Source organism: Bactrocera dorsalis, chromosome 3 (assembly GCF_023373825.1).
Source record: "Bactrocera dorsalis isolate Fly_Bdor chromosome 3, ASM2337382v1, whole genome shotgun sequence".
Lineage (NCBI taxonomy): Eukaryota > Metazoa > Arthropoda > Insecta > Diptera > Tephritidae > Bactrocera > Bactrocera dorsalis.
Genome location: NC_064305.1, coordinates 91,887,713 through 91,908,743, shown reverse-complemented (window position 1 = coordinate 91,908,743; position 21,031 = coordinate 91,887,713). Strand labels below are relative to the sequence as shown.

General features: G+C 39.2%; 2 protein-coding genes across 12 annotated transcripts in view; both read right to left on the bottom strand.

Annotated features, from left to right (window-relative positions):
* The window catches only part of LOC105230551 (RING finger protein nhl-1), a 36,108-nt gene that overhangs the window by 9,784 nt on the left and 5,293 nt on the right, over window positions 1–21,031 (bottom strand). For 5 of the 11 annotated variants that reach the window (XM_011211362.4, XM_011211368.4, XM_011211370.4 and 2 more), the window contains exons 3-8: window positions 17,594–17,708; window positions 6,783–6,923; window positions 6,315–6,450; window positions 5,980–6,122; window positions 4,596–5,906; window positions 1,031–1,683 (exon numbers count right to left, since the gene is read on the bottom strand). In XM_011211362.4, the coding sequence (XP_011209664.1) occupies window positions 1,031–1,683; window positions 4,596–5,906; window positions 5,980–6,122; window positions 6,315–6,450; window positions 6,783–6,917 (2,378 nt within the window). In that variant the 5' untranslated portion in view covers window positions 6,918–6,923; window positions 17,594–17,708. Of the gene's footprint in view, window positions 1–1,030; window positions 1,684–4,595; window positions 5,907–5,979; window positions 6,123–6,314; window positions 6,451–6,782; window positions 6,924–10,995; window positions 11,536–17,593; window positions 17,709–21,031 lie in introns of those variants that run through there. The other 6 variants (XM_049452187.1, XM_011211366.4, XM_011211369.4 and 3 more) reach the window with 4 other exon arrangements.
* On the bottom strand, window positions 11,270–17,584 carry LOC105230552 (V-type proton ATPase 116 kDa subunit a 1). The gene has a single exon (XM_011211371.3). It carries the CDS (start codon window positions 17,163–17,165, stop codon window positions 14,469–14,471), a length of 2,697 nt encoding a protein of 898 aa, XP_011209673.2. The 5' UTR covers window positions 17,166–17,584; the 3' UTR covers window positions 11,270–14,468.

Genomic DNA, 21,031 nt, shown 5'->3' with positions numbered 1-21,031 from the left:
AGAACTGAATTTCATCGAAAAAATTACGGTAATGGTAACTATTTATAGTCTTAAAAACATTGTTTACTATAAAATAATTTTTTATTGGAGGAAATTGAACTAAACTGAAGGGTAGTCGAAAAAGTCTTTTCGTTTTTCGAATCAAACTTTAACCTATTTTTTATATTTATAATAAACTTTAACGAACCAAATATGTACCATTTCGGTCGACCACTTTTTGCCCTTTTTCCGCTAGAGACAATATTCCATGAGTCTAAAATTTTTCTCGGCGAAAAACTCATCCTACACTTCCCCACAAAGCCTGCTTACAAACTCGCCCCTGGATGGTATTCCTGAAGTTTTTGGATCTTTAGTTTTTTCATTTTAAGAGGAAATATTGAATTTGGAGATTTATGATGGATATATGCGACGAACGTCCACTATATACATATAGAGAGTCTTATTACGAATAGCTCAACTATCATACCTCTGACTATATATTTGTTAGATATCAGAAGAAACATTTGTGAATTTATATTTAGTATAATGTTTCATTGCAAATGGAAACTGAACCCTCCATTCCATATTGTCTATATCATCTTATCTATCCATCAACTGCTTTTAAGTTTTTTTCCCCGCACAAGAAACTATTTTAAAATGTTAGATATTAGTCTTACAGTAAAACAAAAAAAAGTTTAAATAAATCCAATATTGTATATATAAAGTTAAAATTTAGACACTGCGATTAGTTAGTACGGGTATCGGCTTATTTCCAGATAAAATATTAATGAAGCGGTTAGTACGACTAAACTCTTTTGATTCGAACTTTCGCAGAGCTTTGATTTGTCGAAAGCACATGTTAGAAGCTTTCGATTTTGAGTTTTACACAAATAATTTAGTAAAATCAGCAAAAATGTTATCATGCCTGTTAAAAAAGTATGCACAAAATCCAAGAAAAAGAAAAGAACTCAAGTATTTATGGCCAATCAGTAAAACTTGAAAATTTCTCAAACAAATCGTAAGCTATTGCACAATGCAAACTTCAAAATACCTGCTGCCAGAGGCGGCGCTGCCACTTCCATAACGATCGTCCGAGTCGTGAGCGTGATGTGGAGCCGGCACAGTGCGTTGGCGTGACGAAGAACCATAGCCGCTGGTGCCGCTGCTGGATGGAGTAGCATAGCTGGATGAAGGACGTGAGGACGCATCGTCACGTGAGTTGCGACGCGCTTCCAGACGCTCGCGATATGAAGAAGCGCCACTTGAGCTACCTGCACCCGACGAAGACAGTGCGCTGCTACCGACCTGACTCTTTGCCGCCAAGCTAGAACTAGTGGCGGCAGTAGATTTCGATTTCGTGTCGACTTCATCTTCTGACTCTTCGCTAGAGGTTTCTTCCTCGCTACTCGATTCACTTTCTGCCTTCTTTTTCTCATTGCTAGCGGCCGCGCTGCTATGCTGTGGCAGGAAGCGGCTTACGAACGGTTTCTTCTCCGTGGTTGGCGTGCTGTTGCTGTTCGCCGTGACCGCACTGCTGGCTGGTGTAGCACGCGAACGTGCCGGACTCTCGCGGGCACGTGTGCTGCTTGGCGCAGCAGCTGCAGCAGAGCTGGTAGAACTTTCCGTAGATGCTGTCGAATCGCTGCTACCCGAACGCGTTGTCTTCTTGACGGCCGCTACCTGTGCTGATACGGGTGCTTTGGACTGTTGAATGGAAGAAGAAGTGGGTGGAGGTGGTGTTGTGTGAATGCCATCAATAATAGATTCATCAGCGTCAGAACTACCGCCGCTGTTGGGCTTTTGCCGAGCCGTTATCAGCGGCGTTGGCGGCGGTGGTGGTGGTGATTTCTGCCACCAGTTAGACACAGAGAGAGCAGCAAAATAGTTTGTTGACGTTACGTGACGTGCAAAAATGAATATTCGCAATGATTGAATGCGTTGATGGACGAGATGAATGTAAAAGCAACAGCAGGCAAGTCATAAATAGTAATTATGGCGATCGGCATTGATCACGAAGCACATTCACATATGTATGTATATATGGTAGATCGAAATGATTGCAGCGAGAGAAAGAGAGAGAAATGAAAGTGGCAAAGATAAGTTTTCGCGCAGAAATCAAACACAATCAACTCACATGACATTATTTTCATTTGAATTAAGGACCACAATCGGGGTGTGTGGGATGAAATTGCCATTTAGTTTAATATGTGTGGTTTTGGGGAAGTGTCGGAAAAAGAGGGTTATTTTAATTCACGCCATCCTTTTCAATGCGAGATGCGAGACAAACGGTTTCTTGTGCTTTGTTGGTTGATGAATATGAGTGCAGTTTGAATGAGTGACAAAAATTAGGACAAAGTCGCAGCGAACTCACGATTTCAAGGGTTAAGGGTGATATTGCAACACAACAAAACATTACAAATACAAAGACGATTATTTATTAGAAGCTCAATGAATGGCAATGCGTAGATTACAAATTTATAGCAAACATATGTACATAACTCGAAAAAGGACATCAGAAACTTAACATTCACTTCAGGGACGAAACTCGAACGCAAGCGAGGCAATGAAAACCCATTTTTCCATTATCTTCGGCACAAGCGATTTTCATAGTAGTCAAATAAGTAAATTAACATCGCTACCAAATCGTTTTCAGCTGCCAATTGCATTCAGCGACACAAATTCGTTCTTGTTTCACATGCATATATACATATGTACAAATTTGCTGGCGAAATCGCTTTCGTGTTATTTACAAAAACATCTGTTCATATTCACTACGAATACAAATAAAAGAGTCAATTGTTGGTATGTTTTGCAGTGTATAACGGAATATATACACAGAATTTATTTTTCTAAAATTTTTATAATTTTTCTCTTAATATTGCATAGGGTTGCTCGGCAAAGATATATACGATATATGTTATATATCCGTTGCGAAAAGGTACGAGATGTCAAATTTACTGAATATTCATTATTGTTTCAATATGTACAGCTATATTTAAACAGTTATTTAGCGAAATATATTTCTGATGTCCACTGCTTGGAGGCATACAAACCAATTGAAGGGCGAGCTGAGCTTCGTGCTCGTTAATGAAATCAAAATCAACAAAGTAATCAGCGAGTATTTTCGAAAGCAATTATTGCACAATATTTTTGAAAATAAAAGGAAATCGAGTTTAAGTGAAGCAATTGGTTTGCATGCCGCTTCAAAATATATGTCAAAGTATTAAATAATTAAATAACAACAAGCAGAAATAAACAGTTATATCAAAACACATACAAAATAAGTTTAGTGCAAATAAATATTGAAAAGAGTATAAATAACCAAATTTAGGTGTGGAAAGTGTGAACGAATACAAAGAAGAGGACAAAAGGGTATATTTAGACTTATCGCTAAGATGTGGGTAGTTATTACTTTGATTAGAGTTGAATAATACAACAAGTGGAGACATTACTTAAACACGCAAAAGTACTTAGAGGGTGTGGGGGATGTTATCGTAACAGCAGGAAGTATAAATAAACTTACGCAGTAGTAGCAAGTGGCAAATTTAGTGAGATAATTAAGCTAGGAAAGCCTAAAACCGAAAGTGAAAGAGTAATAATAGTTTGTTTTATGATGGCAACCCTTTTCGACCCGAAGATCAAAATATTCACGACTCTATCTGCACTTAAAAAACTATAACTACAGGCTTCGAATAAAATAATGGCTTCGACATATCTTGGAACTGTATACTTAGCACTTTGACTACGTAAATTCCTGCTCAAAGACAGCTTTCTATTTCCCTAAACAATTTCACACACTTTAAACCTTAACTACTGTTTTTACTATCTTCTTCCGTGTCCTCTTCTTCTTCGGTCTCCTCCGTTTCTGTTTCGGTTTCAGTACCAGTGTCAGATTCAGTTTCGGTGTCTGTCTCTGTCTCTTCTTCGGTTTTGTTCTGTTCATTACGGCTCTCAATAGTTTCTTTCCCGCTTTGTTCTTCGCTTCTGCTTATTACTAAAGTATCTTGTTGTTGCGTTTCCTTTGAGTCGTGTATGGTCCCATTCGTTGCAGTGTCTGTCTTGTCGTCTAATTCTATGTCTGTGTTTTGTTCTGCGTCAGGCGTGTCATAACTTTGTTCGGTTTTTTCGTTCTCTACCTCATCATCCTCTTCAGCAGACTCGTATTCGGCAGCATCACTCTCGGTCTCTGGTTCCTTTCTATCTAACACTTCTGGCTCAGCAGTTTCTGCTTTTTGTTTTTCTTCACTCTCCTCTTCTTCTCCCTCCTCCTCCTCATCCTCCTCTTCACTACTTTCTTCTTCCTCTTCATCCTCATCGTCATCCTGCTCTTCGTCACCTTCTTCTACATCTGCTAGTCTTTCATTGCCAGTGCTCACTTGCTCGACAACGTCTCTTTGTCCTGTGGAATTTTCTTTCACTTCCTCTTCTCTATCGGATTCCTCTTCTTCTGTTTCTTCTTCTTCCGATTCTTCGTCTTCACTTTCTGCACTTTCTTCGGCTTTCGAGCCCCCACTAGTTTCCGGCTGTTCGATTACATCCCCAGCACTCGGCAGCCTTCCTGCACTACTACCACTACCACTGGGTTGTTCTTCTTCATTTGTCTCATTCACACTTACCTCAGCCCTTGGTGGTGGCGTCCTACGCACTGGTGAAGCATGATTGGAGCTATCGCTCTCCTCGCTGGTTCCTTGCGGAACGCCAGTTCGCTTGAGTGCAGCTACACGGTCGGCAGCTGGTCGCTCAGACTCGGTCGTCTGAGCAGTCGTGTTTGCAGCAGTCGCTTGTGTGGCAGTTCCTCCCGGTGCATTCTTGTTCTGACGTTTAATGCGACTTATCTCATCATCTTCGGATACTTGTCTCTGGGCGCCCTGTTTTGGACGTTGCATTGACGCCTTTTGTGCTTGAATGGCCGCCTGCACAGCCGCCTGTGCTGCGGTATCCGATTTCTTTTCCTTCTTCTCCTTACCGATATCGGCCAAGCGTTGAATAACACGTGCACAGTCACTTAAGCGTATAATACCACTAAGCTGTCCACGTGACACATCTTCACCGCTTAGTACGCGATCCTTCTTCTTCTCCAACTCTTGTTGGCGTTGCGCTTGTTGTTGTTCGCTATCGGAGTCATCATTTTGGTGAGAACGTACGAAGCGGGAACGGAAACGTGATGACTTTCCGGGACGGGACGGTGTCTGATCGTTGTCGTATTCATTCTCGTAATCGTAGTCGGTGCCTCGACCATAGCGACTATTGCCGTCACCATAGCGATCGTTATTTGCACGTACTGGTCGCTCACCGAATTTGCGACCACCTAAAACCGGTTCGTCATTGTAACCGACCCGTTCCTCTTGCTGACGGAACTGAGTAGCCAGTCGGTGATCACTTTTCGAGCGCATCAAACCGGGCTGCAAACCCGAAGGTGGCGCCAAATGTGAACTGCTGACAGAACCACTGGGCTGTGAATGTGGTGCAATATTTAAATCACCGAACGAGGCCAGATTCAACACAAGCTGGTTCGGATCAATTGACACAAGGAAGCGCACACGACGTGTATAATCGGTATTCTCATACTCGAAATGACGCAGGAACTCAACCGTCTTGAGGAAGATCTCTTTCGTGTCCATCAATTCACAATCATCCCATTCGACCGTCTCATTCATGTATTTATCAACAATGTCGCAATTGCTTGATATATTCTGAATCTCATGATCAAGATTTTCCCTAAGCGTTGTCAGATTTCGCATCTCAATTGTGAGATAGCGATCGACTTCGCCTCTCAGTTGATCAGTGCGATCTTTAATCGCCTTGGTAATGCGTCTACAGATCTCATCGATCTCTTCGGTAACTCCAACGCAATTAGTTTGCAGACTGACCGAGTTTTTCTCAATTATGGCGAGAGTGTCCTGCAGCCGATGTAAACTGCGACGGATCTGGGTAAGAGATAGAAAGTGAAATGTGCTTATTAAAATCGTTGTATGCCTAGGAAAGTGTTTATTTTCTCACTTGTGAATTGAATCGAGTTATCTCACGACGCAATATATCCATGTGTGCGCTTTTGCAGTCCTCGCAGATCTTCTTCTCACAATGCGCACAGTACGAGAGGTATGACTTCTCTGAACACACACTGCACCGCTCCATGATTTGGCCTATAGCACAACAGTCCATTGGAAACAAAGGAAAAACGATAAGCAGATATTTATAATGACTTTCAGAAATTCAAAACGTAAATACAACTCGAGAGCATTCTCAATTAACGAATGAACGAATGAATGAAACATGCCAAAGTTCGAACTTATAGTAAGTATGTACACTTGTTTGGGATGTGGAGTAAATATTACCTGACGTTGGATCTGGCAACTCGCCGGTTATCTCGATGTGTAACTCCAGAAAACGCTGCAATGTTACATTTGTGGGGAAGGCTTGTACTCCATTGTATGGTATGCGATGTTCCGCGCGGCACTCGGGACATTTGACCTGTAATATTTGACAAAAATTTACTTTTAACGAATGAATGATTTTTTCTTTAAGAATTTCTAAATTATCAAAATTCCAGTTTTAAGGAATGCTAAGGCTCTTCTTTATAGGTTCGTTTTGTCAACCCACAATTTGATTCGAATTTATTCTTGTATGCATCTGTAAAAGCCATTAAGTTTTACATCCGACCTAATGGTATCTTAAATGCATTTTTGTTTTTCTAGTCCCTTCAGGAATGAAAATTACACAAATAAAAGAAAAGTGTAACAATATAACAAAAGGGACGTCATGTTTCTTGCTGAGTTTTTGTTAGAAAATTATTCATTACTCACCTGTCTTCGTACATAGTCCACGAGACCTTCCATACACGGTTCCATGCAGAACGAATGCTGGCATGGCAACAGTTTTGGTATGCGATACCGATCAAGGCACACACAACAAGTCAAAAGTTGCTCGAATTGTTCCATTTTTCACTATAATAAAAATAAATAGCAATAAGTTTAATTAGCGGACAGTTGAATTGCAATTGCTTAATGTTTAAGTGGAAAAGCACAGATCGTTTCGTCTAAGCTAAGAGAGGGCGAATCGAACAAACAACTATCATATAACAAAAACACTGGCATAATCAGAGAGAGATATAATAGAAAAAGGATAACTGAGTAGGGAACTGCGAAGTAAAGTCCTCTCTCGACAAACAAGGACCAAACTCTATAAGTAACTCTTTATTCCCGTCTTGCTGTATGGTACAGAGGAAGAGAAAGACTTCAACTGCGTTGGAAAGACCAGGTGGAGAAGAACTTGGCGCCAAAGGGCGAAAAGAAAGAACGATTGGCGCCAATAAAGAAGAATGGAGTTTGCAAATATTAAAATCTTATAGCCTAAAAATTGCTCAGCGAGCAATGCGAAGATGGCGATACCAAACAATTTATATAATTGATCAGAATTAAGGAAAACTACTTGGTTTCAAGCAAATCAGACTACTTCTAATACACTTTCGTTGCGCCAGTATCGTTTTTTCGATTTTCGTCTTACACAAAAGCCAATCAAAAGATACATGAATCATTCAAACCTCCTGCTTTGCTGTGGTACATATAAATACAATTTTCGAATTTTTTTTTGTAATTTTATTCTCTTTGCATTTCGAAATATCGGCTCGTATACAAAACCGAAATACACAAGGCAGCCCTTGAAAATGAAGGAAATAAGAAGCCATAGAAACAATTAAGATACAACAAGTTCCTCTATATCTCAATTAACAAATACTCACACGCATTCAATGAGGCACAAAGTAGTGTGTAGTATATGCAAGAGATATGTTGGCGCTGAACCATGAAGCGTATATCTGTACATACTTGCACCCCTTATATGCCACACACATAGAATGTTTCTATTTTGGCTTCCTTGTTCTTTTATTTCGTCTTCAGTATTCGCATTTATTTTTTCAATGAATTTCAAATAATTAAATCGCCAATTTTTTAATATATGGTAACTGTAGTTTCTGCTTGGCTCTTCCTGATGTTCGAGGCTATTAATTATTTCCTATAAGCCCCTGCAAGAACCCCTTCAAATAAGCGGCATTTGCGTTTGGGTTGGAAAAACTGCGTTTCACTCGCAGCAGAAGACAAAGGAAAAAATATATATGTACATATATATCAGATAAGCACATACAAACGAGTGGCTATGTACGTATGTGTATGTGTGAACGTGTGGAGCGTATTTTTAAACCATGACAGACAGCAATGTGGCAGTGACCGGAAGCTTTCACATTGACGTCTTCGCTGGCAAATTAACAAAACAAATATGAACAAGCGAAATTTTGAGAATAACATTTCAACAGGCGTATGTTGCACGCGTTTCGTGCTTCGTGAAGATCGCTGTATTCATATGGGTATTAGTTACTAAAGCGGAGGGATTACTACGGACTATATTTGCTTCGCTTTCTTTTCGGCGAATGTAATTTTTGCGCAACTTTCAGAGGCTAGCGCTTTGATTGCATCACAAAATCGTGTAGATACATGTACATTGTGACGAAAAAGTGTCCGGAAATTGTAAATAGAACGCAAAATATTTAATTTTTCAACAATATTTTGTTTGTCGCCTTCAAAGTAACCCCACCAGATGTAAGACACTTATGCGAACGTGTTTCCAGGCCAGTCCACTTTTCATAAGAACTTTCTTAGAAAGCCTTCAGCTCCTTCATTGAATTTTGTTTTATGTCTTCGTTCGACTGAAAATGGACTCCACGGAGCGGTAATTGGAGCTTGAGGAACAAGAAAAAATCACACACAGCCAAATCTGGTGAATATGGTGGTTGATCGATGGCTGTTTTTGGCTTTACATTCGGTTATTATCGTAGCTCGATGCAATGGTGCATTATCATCGTGAAAAATCCAGGAATGATTAGACGAATGCTCTCACACAAACGCCTCAATACGACCAAATAGAACTCCTTATTGAAAGACTGTTCCTCCGAAATAAATTCATGATGCACCAAACCACGAATATCGAAAAAACAATGAGCTTCAATTTGATTTTTGTGTGACTTTGGCGTAGTTATTTAGTTTCGGCTCGGTTTTTCTCTCCATTCTGATGACTGATAACGCCTATCATGAATGTAGAACTGGAATTCGCATGATTAAGGTGGGCCAAAGAGACCTGTTTAAGGAATATTTTTGAAAAATTTCAGCTTTTACGGGACGAATCGGACAAGAACGCGTTTCTTACCCAAAAATATCCATCTAAATCATTCGAACGGACTCGCGAGAGATGTCGAGCTTTCTGGCCATCACTTTTTTAATATTTTCATCAATTGAAGAGGTCGAAGGTCGTCCAGAACGAGACATATCTTCAACGACCTTGAAGGCTTTTTACCACTTGTGTGCTTGTGTTTTATTAAAACTGAATCACTGTAAGCCTTTTTAAACATTCGTAACGATTCCACACACGAAAATTGGTTACAAATATAAAATTAAATTAATATAAAATTAAATTACAATTTCCGGGTGCTTTTTTGTCACAATCTACATGTATGTCTCATAGATGTATATATATGTATAGGTAAGTCCAATGCCAAGTCGAAATAAAGCCAATTGTATATAGTAATAGTAATTTCACATAAATTAAGCAGTTTATTAAGTTCTCTAAATTATTTTGCGTGGAATTTAGAGAGCGCTTGGCGAGCATTTGGCGGTTAATAAGTTTAAGTCTCGGCAGAGCGAAAGTTTAGAATATATTTTAGCGACGGTAGATGTCATTCTCAAACTGCGATTTATATTTCCTATATTAAAAAACATCTTATAACCAGGTTTGACCAAAACAATTAACTTCGGTACCACACAAAAACAACAACAGTAACAAATTACAACAACATATTTTTTCATAATGACAAAAAACACTTCGGCTCCCAAAACCAACGATTATTCCGTTATTTAACGAGTGGAGTTCGCGATGGAACCAAAGGGCCAACAACAACTGCGCCGCTTGATTGCTATGGTCATTTTTTTCGAAGCGTTCTTAAAGAGCCAAACGGAGCGATTTGATGTGTTTGGGAAACAATTGGGCTATGACATGAGCACCTCTATAGTCGCCATTTGAATGCACTTTTAGGGTTGTACGAGTACGAATTGGAAAAAAATACATAATTAACAAAGGGCTGTTGTCTAATTTCGAAACCAAAAGAAAATCCGTCAGGCGTCTATATTACAAATTAACAACTGGGCTATAATGCGAAGCGGCCAAGATTTATCGGCTTATATATATATAAAGATTCGGTCCCGACAGTACTTTTTTGAGAAACTGGAAAAGCAGTTCATTGGAGTTTTCGAGACAAAAGATTTGGCTCTCCACTCAAACACATTTTTCAACTACAAATATTATGGACTTTACTCTGTTATTTGGCCCCCGAAATTAACGAATAAGTGACTATGTTTTTATATATTTTGTTGGAATAACTATCGATGTTATCTTATTAAATATAAGCGCCAAGCTGGAACATAAAATCCTAAAAGTCCAATTTTCGTCTGGATCTCTATTTTCATAAAGTTGAACGACTGGTTTGCCAATAGTTTTCAAACGAATGGGTGATTTCAAGGAAAATCTTTCAAGCCATTCTTTAAGTTTCACATTTTTCCCTTTCATCGTTTCAAAACCAAACCAGATGGTGTGATAGCCACGAACAATGAAGATCATTCTTCCCAATCTTCGGTGTTTGAGCATTTTTTTGAGCCAATTGAATAATTTCCACAAAGGATGTCCTAAAAACGAAATTCTTCGCAGTGCTATGGTAAATTGGATTTTAAAATCTCTGCCATAACTTTCACAATTCAGTGCAGCGGCATTTGTGAATTGCACCGTGCACAGAGCAAATAACGGCATTAAAAGCAGGAATTTGACACTAATAACTACAAAAATAATTTTGGCACACATTTTGAAGCGAGTGCGCCCGGTGTAGCCCGGCAGCAGCAGCAGCAGCCGGCCCAAGCAAATCAAATTCAGACACAGATGGATATTACACATGCGGCGCCGCAGCCCGGTGCAGCAACTCACCAGTTTTAGTGCCCGCATCAAAAATCTGCTGCACACTGTGCACGCTCGCTGCTCGAGCGCTATGCGATACTTTCTGATTTCTGCCAACGCAACCGAAATCTAAAATTACGACAACGCTAATTTTATATTTGTATGTATGTATGTATGCAATGCACTTTTGCCTTTAACACTAAATCACCAGAATCGGAATGCGGTTTTAGCGCACTCTTAAGAGAGTTAATAAAACGAGAATAATTTCAGCTATAACGGTAATTGCTTTTCATTTTTTTCGTACTAATTTCGTTCACTTTTATTCATTTTCATATCACAATAATTTAAAGCTTTTTATTTCAAACACTCAAATCGATCGGCTTTCGTTTTTTGATGATCTATCTCTGCATGTGGAGAATGCATTAATTCCTCAGGAAAAAAAATTTGCGATTTATTTTTTTTTTTGGTTTGTGGAGTTAAAAAAAATATAGTAAATTATATCTTTGTGGTAAAACTTTATTCGCAAACGTCCGCTCGCTCGCGAACTGTTTCAACTTAAAGCACTAAACGAACTGATCGCAATTTTTGAAACCGTTCTGTGTCGCCGCGGCAGTGCGTTGCTTCGAAAATATCTTTTCGAAATGAGGAACGCGAGCGGGAAATGAGGAAATGGAAAATCAAGGAAAATTAATGAAACATCAACTGCGCGTACACCGTTATGTACACACACGCTCGCACATAAAACTCTTTCGGTCTAAATATACACGCTTGTTTATATGCGGCGGAGTGTGTTCGTCGAAGCACTTGTGTAAGTTTGGGTGTAGTTCTCCATCTGTCTGATGTTGGTGTTACATGGCGCTCGCCTTAGACCATGGCTGAGCAACATATGTTTTGTGAACAGATTCCATGGGAATGGCAACCATAGCGTGAAATCCCAAAAAAGTTCTCAGAAAAAAATAACTTTTCGTTTTTTCAGATGAAAAAGTAATTAAAAATTAAAATAATAAAAGTACATTTATGTTTTTTCAATTTTCATCGATGAAGATTTTGTCTTCACCCAATGTTTCGGTCAGTGGTCCTCTTTTCTCTTCATAAACATCAACTTTATTATTTGATTGTTTTTAGTTGCCAAATGTCGTCTTTTTCTCGTTCAATGTCAGTTGGGATTTGTAGTTCCTGCTGCTTTGGCTGCGACTCATTGTTTCTGCTTCAGCACAAAGAATAGTTTGTCTCGCCTTATTGAGTATATAACGGCATACATATATGCTTGGATATATTATACGAGATGTTTGTTTCCTCTGCTCACAGAAAAACTTGTCAATTGTGATCTTTATTTCACGTTCACTGATAGCGTGAGTATATGTCTTGATAATATACTATATACGTAATTGATTCATTTTTCGATTAAATATACTCACACAGAGTCTTATAAACATGAACGAAGGTGGGCTTCTGTTTATAAACTAATCGCAAGTCCTGTTTACAATTCGACAATGAATCTCCTACAGCTAATGACAACAAAACGTTCGAATATACAATATTATAATTCACAGTTTTGCTTGCTCAGAGCAGATGTTCCGATCCCTTTTCAATTCGAAGAAGCTACAAACTGTTTCTCAATGTCTGGTTACCAGCCTTTCTGTCCAGTTAAGAGAGTTGTTCGCTTAATAGAGCTTTCACTGTATTTTTTATTTATGGATTGTTTTTACTATACTATCTCTTAAGTTGTTGCGAACTGGACACAGTGCGCTAAATTTTGCCAAAATCGGTCCAGTAGTTTAGGAGTCCATCGCGGACAAACAACGTGGTACGTAATTTTTATATATAAAGAAAGCTATCTATTTAAGGATGTACATCATTAGGGTGCTGTGTTTGAAAACATAATTCCTCGTGCAGGTAACAAATAAAATACAACTCTGCTTTAGAGTTTAAATGTTGCTGTTCGATAAAAATGAAGATTTGTACGAATATTCAATTATGAAGTAATTTCATGGCATATTATTTACAAATGGAATATTTTGCAAGTTCTGGTGTATGTTTTTGGGAGCAAGCATTTCGAGAGATTTATTTTGTACGAATTTACAACAAGTCACACATACATATGTACATATGTAAATACGTAAAGCGAGTGCTGAAACCGGCAATCTGCGACTAGCGCTGACGCAAATGGGACTGTGTACAGATTTTGCGCTCTTCTCTTGCTCCTATGTTATTTTTATCTATGTATTCTTAAGTGATGGGAACAGTTTTTTAAAGTTTCAATGTCTTCTCGTACTGTAGCAACGCACTAACCAATTATCTTACACTGGTATATTATTATTTTCCTCTCTAAATACTTTTATTTTGGTTTAGCTCTCATTTATGCCGGCGCTATTTTGACGTTTCGCTTGAATTGCTTTAGTTCATTTTCTTTCGCTATAGACCTGTACGTGATTTCATAAATTGAGGTCAATAATACTGAACCTATCTGAAATATATTTTGTAAAGTATTTTCTTTACTAAAAAAATGCACTCTCAATAAATAGTAATTATAAATCTTAAATAAAAATGCAACTTGATGTCCTCCTAAGACGAAAAAATATATCAAGTCTGTAGCATGGCAAAATAGCTTACTTTGTAATTCACCCAATGTGGCGTAAACGCGAACACTTGCCACAAATTGGTGCATGTAAACAAATCGAAGAAAAATGTTTTGAAAGCGGCTGGTGACAACTATCATTTGGTCCAACGCCTTCACCTTGCAAAGGCACTCACGCGGAAAATTTAATTACAAACTCAAACAAATTTACATACACACATACATACAAACAATAAACACACATTAAACTTCGAATTCTAAGAGGGGTATAATTTTATTGAATGTGACTTCGAAAACTGGCAGTGATGAAATCTAAGTTTATAGCACCGGTTTTGAAAAATGGTTGAGGACTATGAGAGGGCTTAGATATACTTAAAGAAGTGGCGAATCGAACCTAACTTCAAAGATTACCGAATCTATTCAAAAAAGAACACACATTAAATTCGGTTGCATCGACTCGAATGGAGAATAAATAACGCGAGAGAAATTTCAGACCAACATTCCAGAAACTGCGGGAGTAGTTCGCGGATCTATAGAGAGTCAAGCACGACGAAATCGACTCAGCTCACCATGCTGATCATTTATGTGTTAAGATATATACATAAATATCTCCAACTCTTCCTTCTAGGTGCTAGAACTTCGGCGCACACTTAATGTACTCTCTTCAGGGCATATAAATGAAAAACATATCAGCGAAATTAATCTCAAGGTGACGAGTCCCATTTATTGCATTATGAAGTTCAATAGTTTTACACAAAAATTAAACGGTTTTTTTAATACTCGAAATTTTTTAACAACTATATAGTTTATATCTTCCACAAGAGAAATTCTTGTTTTCCATTTTTAATGAGTTTAACAAATTATATTCAGCTTCAAAACTCATTTTCTAGTGATTCAGTAGGCAATGCATAAACACACTCCCCAGTCAACCATATCTGGTGGTAGGCTCAAAATAAAACGGTATAAACTTCTCACCAGCGCCTGTATAGAATTTCGACTGGAACTCGACCCAATGTAAACGCAACGTATGCAGAAATGCCGACAAACCTTCCATGACCACTAGAATGGCTATAGTCAAGGCCGCCCAAACGTAAAATATAAAATATAGCAAAATGCCATCCGCCAAGCCGTGATTACCGACCAGCGGTATTTGCAACACCATCTTCCACAGCACCGACGACAACTGATCGTGTGCCAAAGATAACGCCCACAAACGCAAATAAGATGCCGTATGCGACACAGAGCCCAAGACACTCTCGATACAATGTATGCCCTGGTGTATCCAGACCTCGGTCATATCCACTTTCTCCTCCTCCAAATCGGTGAATACCTGTGACGACGTTGATGACTTCATATACTCCACATTATAGGTTTGGAGCGTCTTTCGCACACTATTCAGCGTTTCGCGACTGGCCTTGCGCTTGCGCTCCGCATCCTGTATAGCCTTAATTTTCTTTTGTTCAAAATGTATGTATACGGGTTTGCCAATCAGCAAAACCGGTATTGCAGAAAACGCCACAAAAATTAGTAGATACTGTACAATCGTTTGGCCCGTAAACATTTCCAAGTTGCAGCCACTGACGACATCCTTAGAGCCGTCTTTGAACAACACCATATTGATGAACATTATGAGTATGGACGGAGCGCAGGCGCTGTTGTATGGCGTATCGAAGTGTCCACCGAAAATACTCCACTTGATAAATATCAGCAAGACCAAATAGAAGAACAAGCAGGTCAAGAAAATGATCTGTGGAAAAAACACCAAATACAAATCTCCCGGATTTTGAAAGTAAATACTATTCCATGCTGACAACGACAAGCCGAATATCATGTGGACCACACCCAATATGATGGCAATTTTCATTTTCAGCGAATTGAAGGTGGTAATGGAGTACTGGCCCGCCACTTCCCATATTGGGTCGACACCAAATATGTAGGGTGTTCCAATATAGTTTTCAGCATGCTGCGGATCCAACTGGAGTAATTTATTACTTTGCACCGTACTCTTTGTATAGTTAACACGCCAATGCGAACCGAACAAATTCGCGGGTCTCGAGAATATGTCATTATAAATAAAACCAGTATATATGGAGAATATACCCATCAGAAGTATGACATAACGGCCAGCGAATATCAAACCAAACACCTCATTAGAGCCCTTCGAATGTTTCATGCGGTCCTCTTGTTTCTTCTCCGTTAAACACATCCATGCTGCGAACGACGTCATTATAATACCATGACCCACATCTCCAAACATTATAGCAAACAGAAAAGGGAATGTTATAATTGTATACGGAGCTGGATTGAGCTCCTTGTACGAAGCCATGCCATAAGCGTCGACGAGGTTTTGAAAGCCACGCGTGAATTTATTCAGTTCAAAATATGTTGGCGGTTCACGCAAATGTGGCTTGAACTTTTGTACCGTAATGATGGGAGGAAATGTTTGTGCGCCTTTCGATGAACGGTAAGCCCCCTTCATCAGTGTGTTCCGTACTGTGGTCACACTATTCGTTGGTATCCAACACTCTACCACCAGATATTTTTGATTATCCAGTTGATGGACATTGGTCATTTTGTTCATACTATCGTAGATCATAATCATTTTATTAATTTTTGACCGCCATATACACAGTTCTAGCGTTACAATGCTCAGTATACGGCGACGTTGAGCTTTTATCTGATCCAAGACCGTTTCCAGGTCGCTCAGTTCCAAAGCGATTCGTTTGCGATACTCAATGCGAGCTTCAGCCGTTTCCGGATAATCGTGCAATTGCACAGAAAAGGTTTGGCACAGTTTAGAGATCTTCCTACGCATCGCTTCACCAATAAAGAGAATTACAAAAGCATATCTACGTCCTGAATTCTTCGATTTCTGATCCGTGTCAACTGCGGGGATCTCGGCGCGTCGCATATAAAAATTTCCATGACAAATACGCCATAAGACCAGTTCGAAAGCGCGAAATTTATCGATGAGTATAGTGCCGGTAACGAAGCCCAAATGCGCCTGGTTGTCTCGACTCATGCTATGTGCTTGCGTGCCTTCGCGCAGTATATTCATTATCATGCTGTTGGTCCAAGCCATGACCGCTTCGCGGTTGGTCGCACCCGTGAAGAAGGCTTCAGCTCGCGCGAGTACGAAGAGACGTTCGTTCAATATTTGACGCTGTGACTCCAGCTCTTCCTTTTCGGACAACACGTCGTCAAGTTCGATACGCACTTCCTCTATTTGGGCTTCGATGCGTGGCAAATCAGACTCGTTTGGCACTTCGTCGGTATCGACAGTCGGGTAGTACACAGTTGTTAGATTACAGTCTTCGATTTCTGCCTGCAAGTCCTTCATAATATGCAACACTTCGTTACAGCGTTGCACTTCGCTGACATAATTCATGCATGGCAAATAGTAGCCGTCGTTGTGCGCGATGAATTGTACCTTGCCCTCCATGCCCAAGTTGTAAAGACAGTCGAAAGCGGTCTCGCGATGAAGTAGTATTTGACACAGTGACATCTTTTCGCTGCGAAAAAATGCCGGCGCCGCGATATTCTTCTCGGTACGACGACCGCGCAAAATGTCAAATGGGTTCTCCATTTTTTTGCGGCTCTGTGAAGCCTCTTCTGAGCTCATCGTTCACAGTTCGAGTTGAAGATTCGTTATATCGGAAATTAATTGCGCTGCGCAAAGATGTTTTGTGTTGAGGAAAAATAATTCTCAATTGAATTTATACTGGCAGTTCGAAACAGACAAGCAAATAGTCAAAAGCTCATTCGGAACTCGTATAAAGCCAGTTGCTACAGTGTCGTCTACCTTCTGTATGTACAGTTATTCAATTTTACGGTAAAAAAAAAAATTATGGTCTTAATTAATATACAGAAACCGACGAGTAGAATATATAACATCCAGTTCTCAAAGTGGAATGTTAGGGAGACAAGTTATAACCTATCCTAATCCAATTCCTCTCGCAGTTCTTCGATCTCAAAGTTATGTGGATCTTATACTGAGTTATTATAAATACATGTATGGCGCTAGTCCATAGAATTAAGAGGAAAACTTACCGTTACTTTTCTGAGCACTGAAATTTGTATAGACGGGTTTTCTAGCCTCGCTTGCTGTAGACGTATATCCGAGGCACCCTTAAAGGGGCCCTGTTTCCTTTGTTAACTCCTTGTGCTGCAAAAAAGTTGAAGAAATCTTAATTATTGCGTCCAAATTTATTTATTAATTATTTTATCTTAATCATATTAAAAACTATACTAAAGTGTAGCCCCTTAAAATTGGACCCAGGGCTTCAATTTGAGCGCTATTCCATATTCATATTTTTCAATCGAGTATAAACATTGCAGCACTCCCATTGGTGGAAAAGAACATGTTTGGCGGGGAATAAGAGAGAGGAAAATACTTTTCGAAATTTGCCCACGCAGTGGCGTAAAATAGTCCGCTTTTGCACACGTCGCCGCCCACACTAATTCGCCGCAACAACATGAAGCGTAGCAAAACACAAACTATAAAAACACATTATTGTACAAAAACAAAACAAAAAACAAATTTAAAATAAAATAAAATAGTCTTGTTAAGAGAAACACGAGGTAATGCATTAAGCGGCGGGCAGCTGTCAATGCTTCTTCTTCTTTTCAGCTGCAATTCAATACAATAATTTGTTTTTCTTGCGCTGCTACGCTCGACGTAGATGAATTGGGTCCAGCGCCCTTGTGCCAAAAAAAAAATGTTGAAACCCGAACGGTTCGGACGGACGGCTGAAGCGAAAGTTCATTGGTGTGAAAAAACTTGTTGAGAAAAAGAAAACAAAGCGCCACCTTTGTGACTATACGAGCTGACCCACTTTGAGGGCCCACAAGGCGCATCCTGTCGTTCGCAATATGGTAATATGGCAATCGAGTTGAAATCGTACAACGCATGTGTTTGTATATGCATGCGTAACTCATAAAAACGACCGCATGTCACTTGTCAAATATATGATTTTTGAGCGGCTCAAATTGGCTGTCAATGCTACCACGCCATACATACACAAGTATACGCATACATTGGGTACCCGAAAAAGTATTTTCGTATTTTGTCAATAGATATCGTTGCAGTCGTCTGTCTCCAGTGCTACCAATCACATTATGTCATATCATATAGTGTTGGAAAGGTGAGATTTTAATCTTAATTTAACCACAAAAAAAATTGAATTCGGGAAAGTTGAAAAAAAGTAACGGCTGTTCAAAAGTGAATGAAAATAATGAAGGAATTCGCTATATTTTGAAATGTTTGTATAAAAAAGGAAAGCCACAAATGAAATTTGTGAAGTTTACGGAGAATATGCTGAATTAATTCGTGTCGATTCGCTCGCTTTTGTTCTGGAAATTCCATTGTGAAAGATGCACCTCGCTCTGGTCGACCTATCGTTGAAAAATTCAAAGAAATTATGGAAAAGATTGACCAAGACCGTCACATAAGCAGTCATGACATCGGAAAGTCATCATTAAACGGTTTTGAACCATTTAAGAAAGGCTGACTACAAAAAGAAACTCGATGAAACTCGAACACATGAATTGTCTGTGCAAATTTAATGGACCGAATTAACATCTTCGTTTCTTTGCTGAAACGAAATGAAATCGAACCATTGCTGAAGCGAATGGTAACAGGAGATGAAAAGTGTATCAAATACGACAATTATGTGCGAAAAAGAGCATGGTCCAAGCGCGGTAAAGCTCACCAAATGGTCGGATGGTGGGATTGGAAAGGAATCATCCACTATGAGCTTCTCCATCCTGGTCGAACGATTGATTCTACATTTTATTGTCAACAACTGATGTGATTGAGGCAGGCAATTGAAAAAAAACGGAGAGAACTGATCAACAGAAATGGCTTCGTCTTCCATCAGTAAAACGCTGTACTACCCACAGCTTTGATGACTCGACAAAAACTGGGAGAGATTGGCTACGAAGTTTTGATGCATTCACCATATAGTCCTGACCTTGTGCCATCGGACTACCGTTTGTTTCGGTCAATGCAGAACTCCCTTAATGGAGAAAAGTTGGCTTCAAGAGAAGCCTGTGAAAATTACTTCTCGCAGTTTTTCGACGAAAAACCAGAGAAGTTTTACACTGATGGAATGATGTCTCTACCGGAGAAATTTCATAAAGTGGTCGACCAAAAAGGTACATATTTTGTTCATTATGAACCGTCCCCTCAAACAGTTTTGGGACCCACTTCATCGCATTATTTCATAGAATGGACGAAATCTCGTTCGCCAAACTCACACCCGCTTATGGTTCTACATAAACACATACATGACAGCTCTTTGCTACATTTCCACATTCAAAGGGCTAATTGAATATTATTTGTCTATTTAAGTAAATTATTCCCCTTTATGCATTCTCGTTTGTCTCTTTTCCAATTAAACGCACAAGGCTTAAGGAGAAACGCAACGCTTATTGCACAAATGCCTGTGTATGTAGTCATATGTGTGTGAGTAATGGAAAATGTGTCAATTTAAATGTAAAAAAGGCGGAAAAGAAATATAACGGTTTAATTGTGAGTTAAATGTATCCACAGCGCTCAGTTTGCGGTGGCGATTTTCAGAGAAGATGCCTCATAATTAAATTAAAATGGCACCTATACGCTTATGACTGCTCGCACACATGTGAATGTGTATGCATGTGTGGGTGTGTGGGTGTTGACATATGAGTGTGCATTTACGCAATTAACTGAAAGCAAATTTGTGAATGCGAATGAAAATCTTCCACAAGGCACACACATATATACACATCTTCTTATATATATTTACATTTTCATTCCTTTATGGTATAGGTGAGGCTGTATGTGTGTTAGTGCTCATTACTTCCTTGCTGCTTTTGTTCACGTTTCAGTCAACTTGTCCTTCCCAGCACACACACACACACGTTATATTAATATGTTTGCATGTATGCGTGTGCAAATGCGTTTGTTTTACGCAGTGCATTAATAAATATATACAAATATATAGTATATACATGTAAGGGTATGTGTGCATAATAAATATTTTTATTTCTGAAATGCAATTATAGCCATTGCATGTGCGCAAATTGATAGTAAAATCATTTTATTCACCCGCCAAACATGTGGCACTTGGGCATAATAATTTCCTGCATGCAGTGCATCTTTATCGCAAATTATTATATAATAAATCGTTAAACATAAGGGACGCTGCAGAAGTTGTCACATTACTTAGGGCCGACTTCTCAATGTTTGGTTAGCAGCCATCTGACTGACTTCGGTTCAGTTCTGACTCCCATCGATTTGCTTTCGGCTAAGCACACAGTGAATCAGAAAGCAATTGTCAAAACAGCCGGTTCTACGTTGCAGGAATTGAACCGGATTTGGAGATCGGAAATCGGAAATCGGAGGGAGGACCGAATCAGTAGAGCAAAGCATGTATCGATAATGCGTCATTTAACGTAGACTTATAATACAGGTGTTTTTAATAGGGCACTACAAATTTAAACCCATAG

Excerpts from the sequence above, each read along its gene's own strand:
- LOC105230552 (XM_011211371.3), bottom strand. The coding sequence starts at position 17,165 with ATGAGCTCAGAAGAGGCTTCACAGAGCCGCAAAAAAATGGAGAACCCA.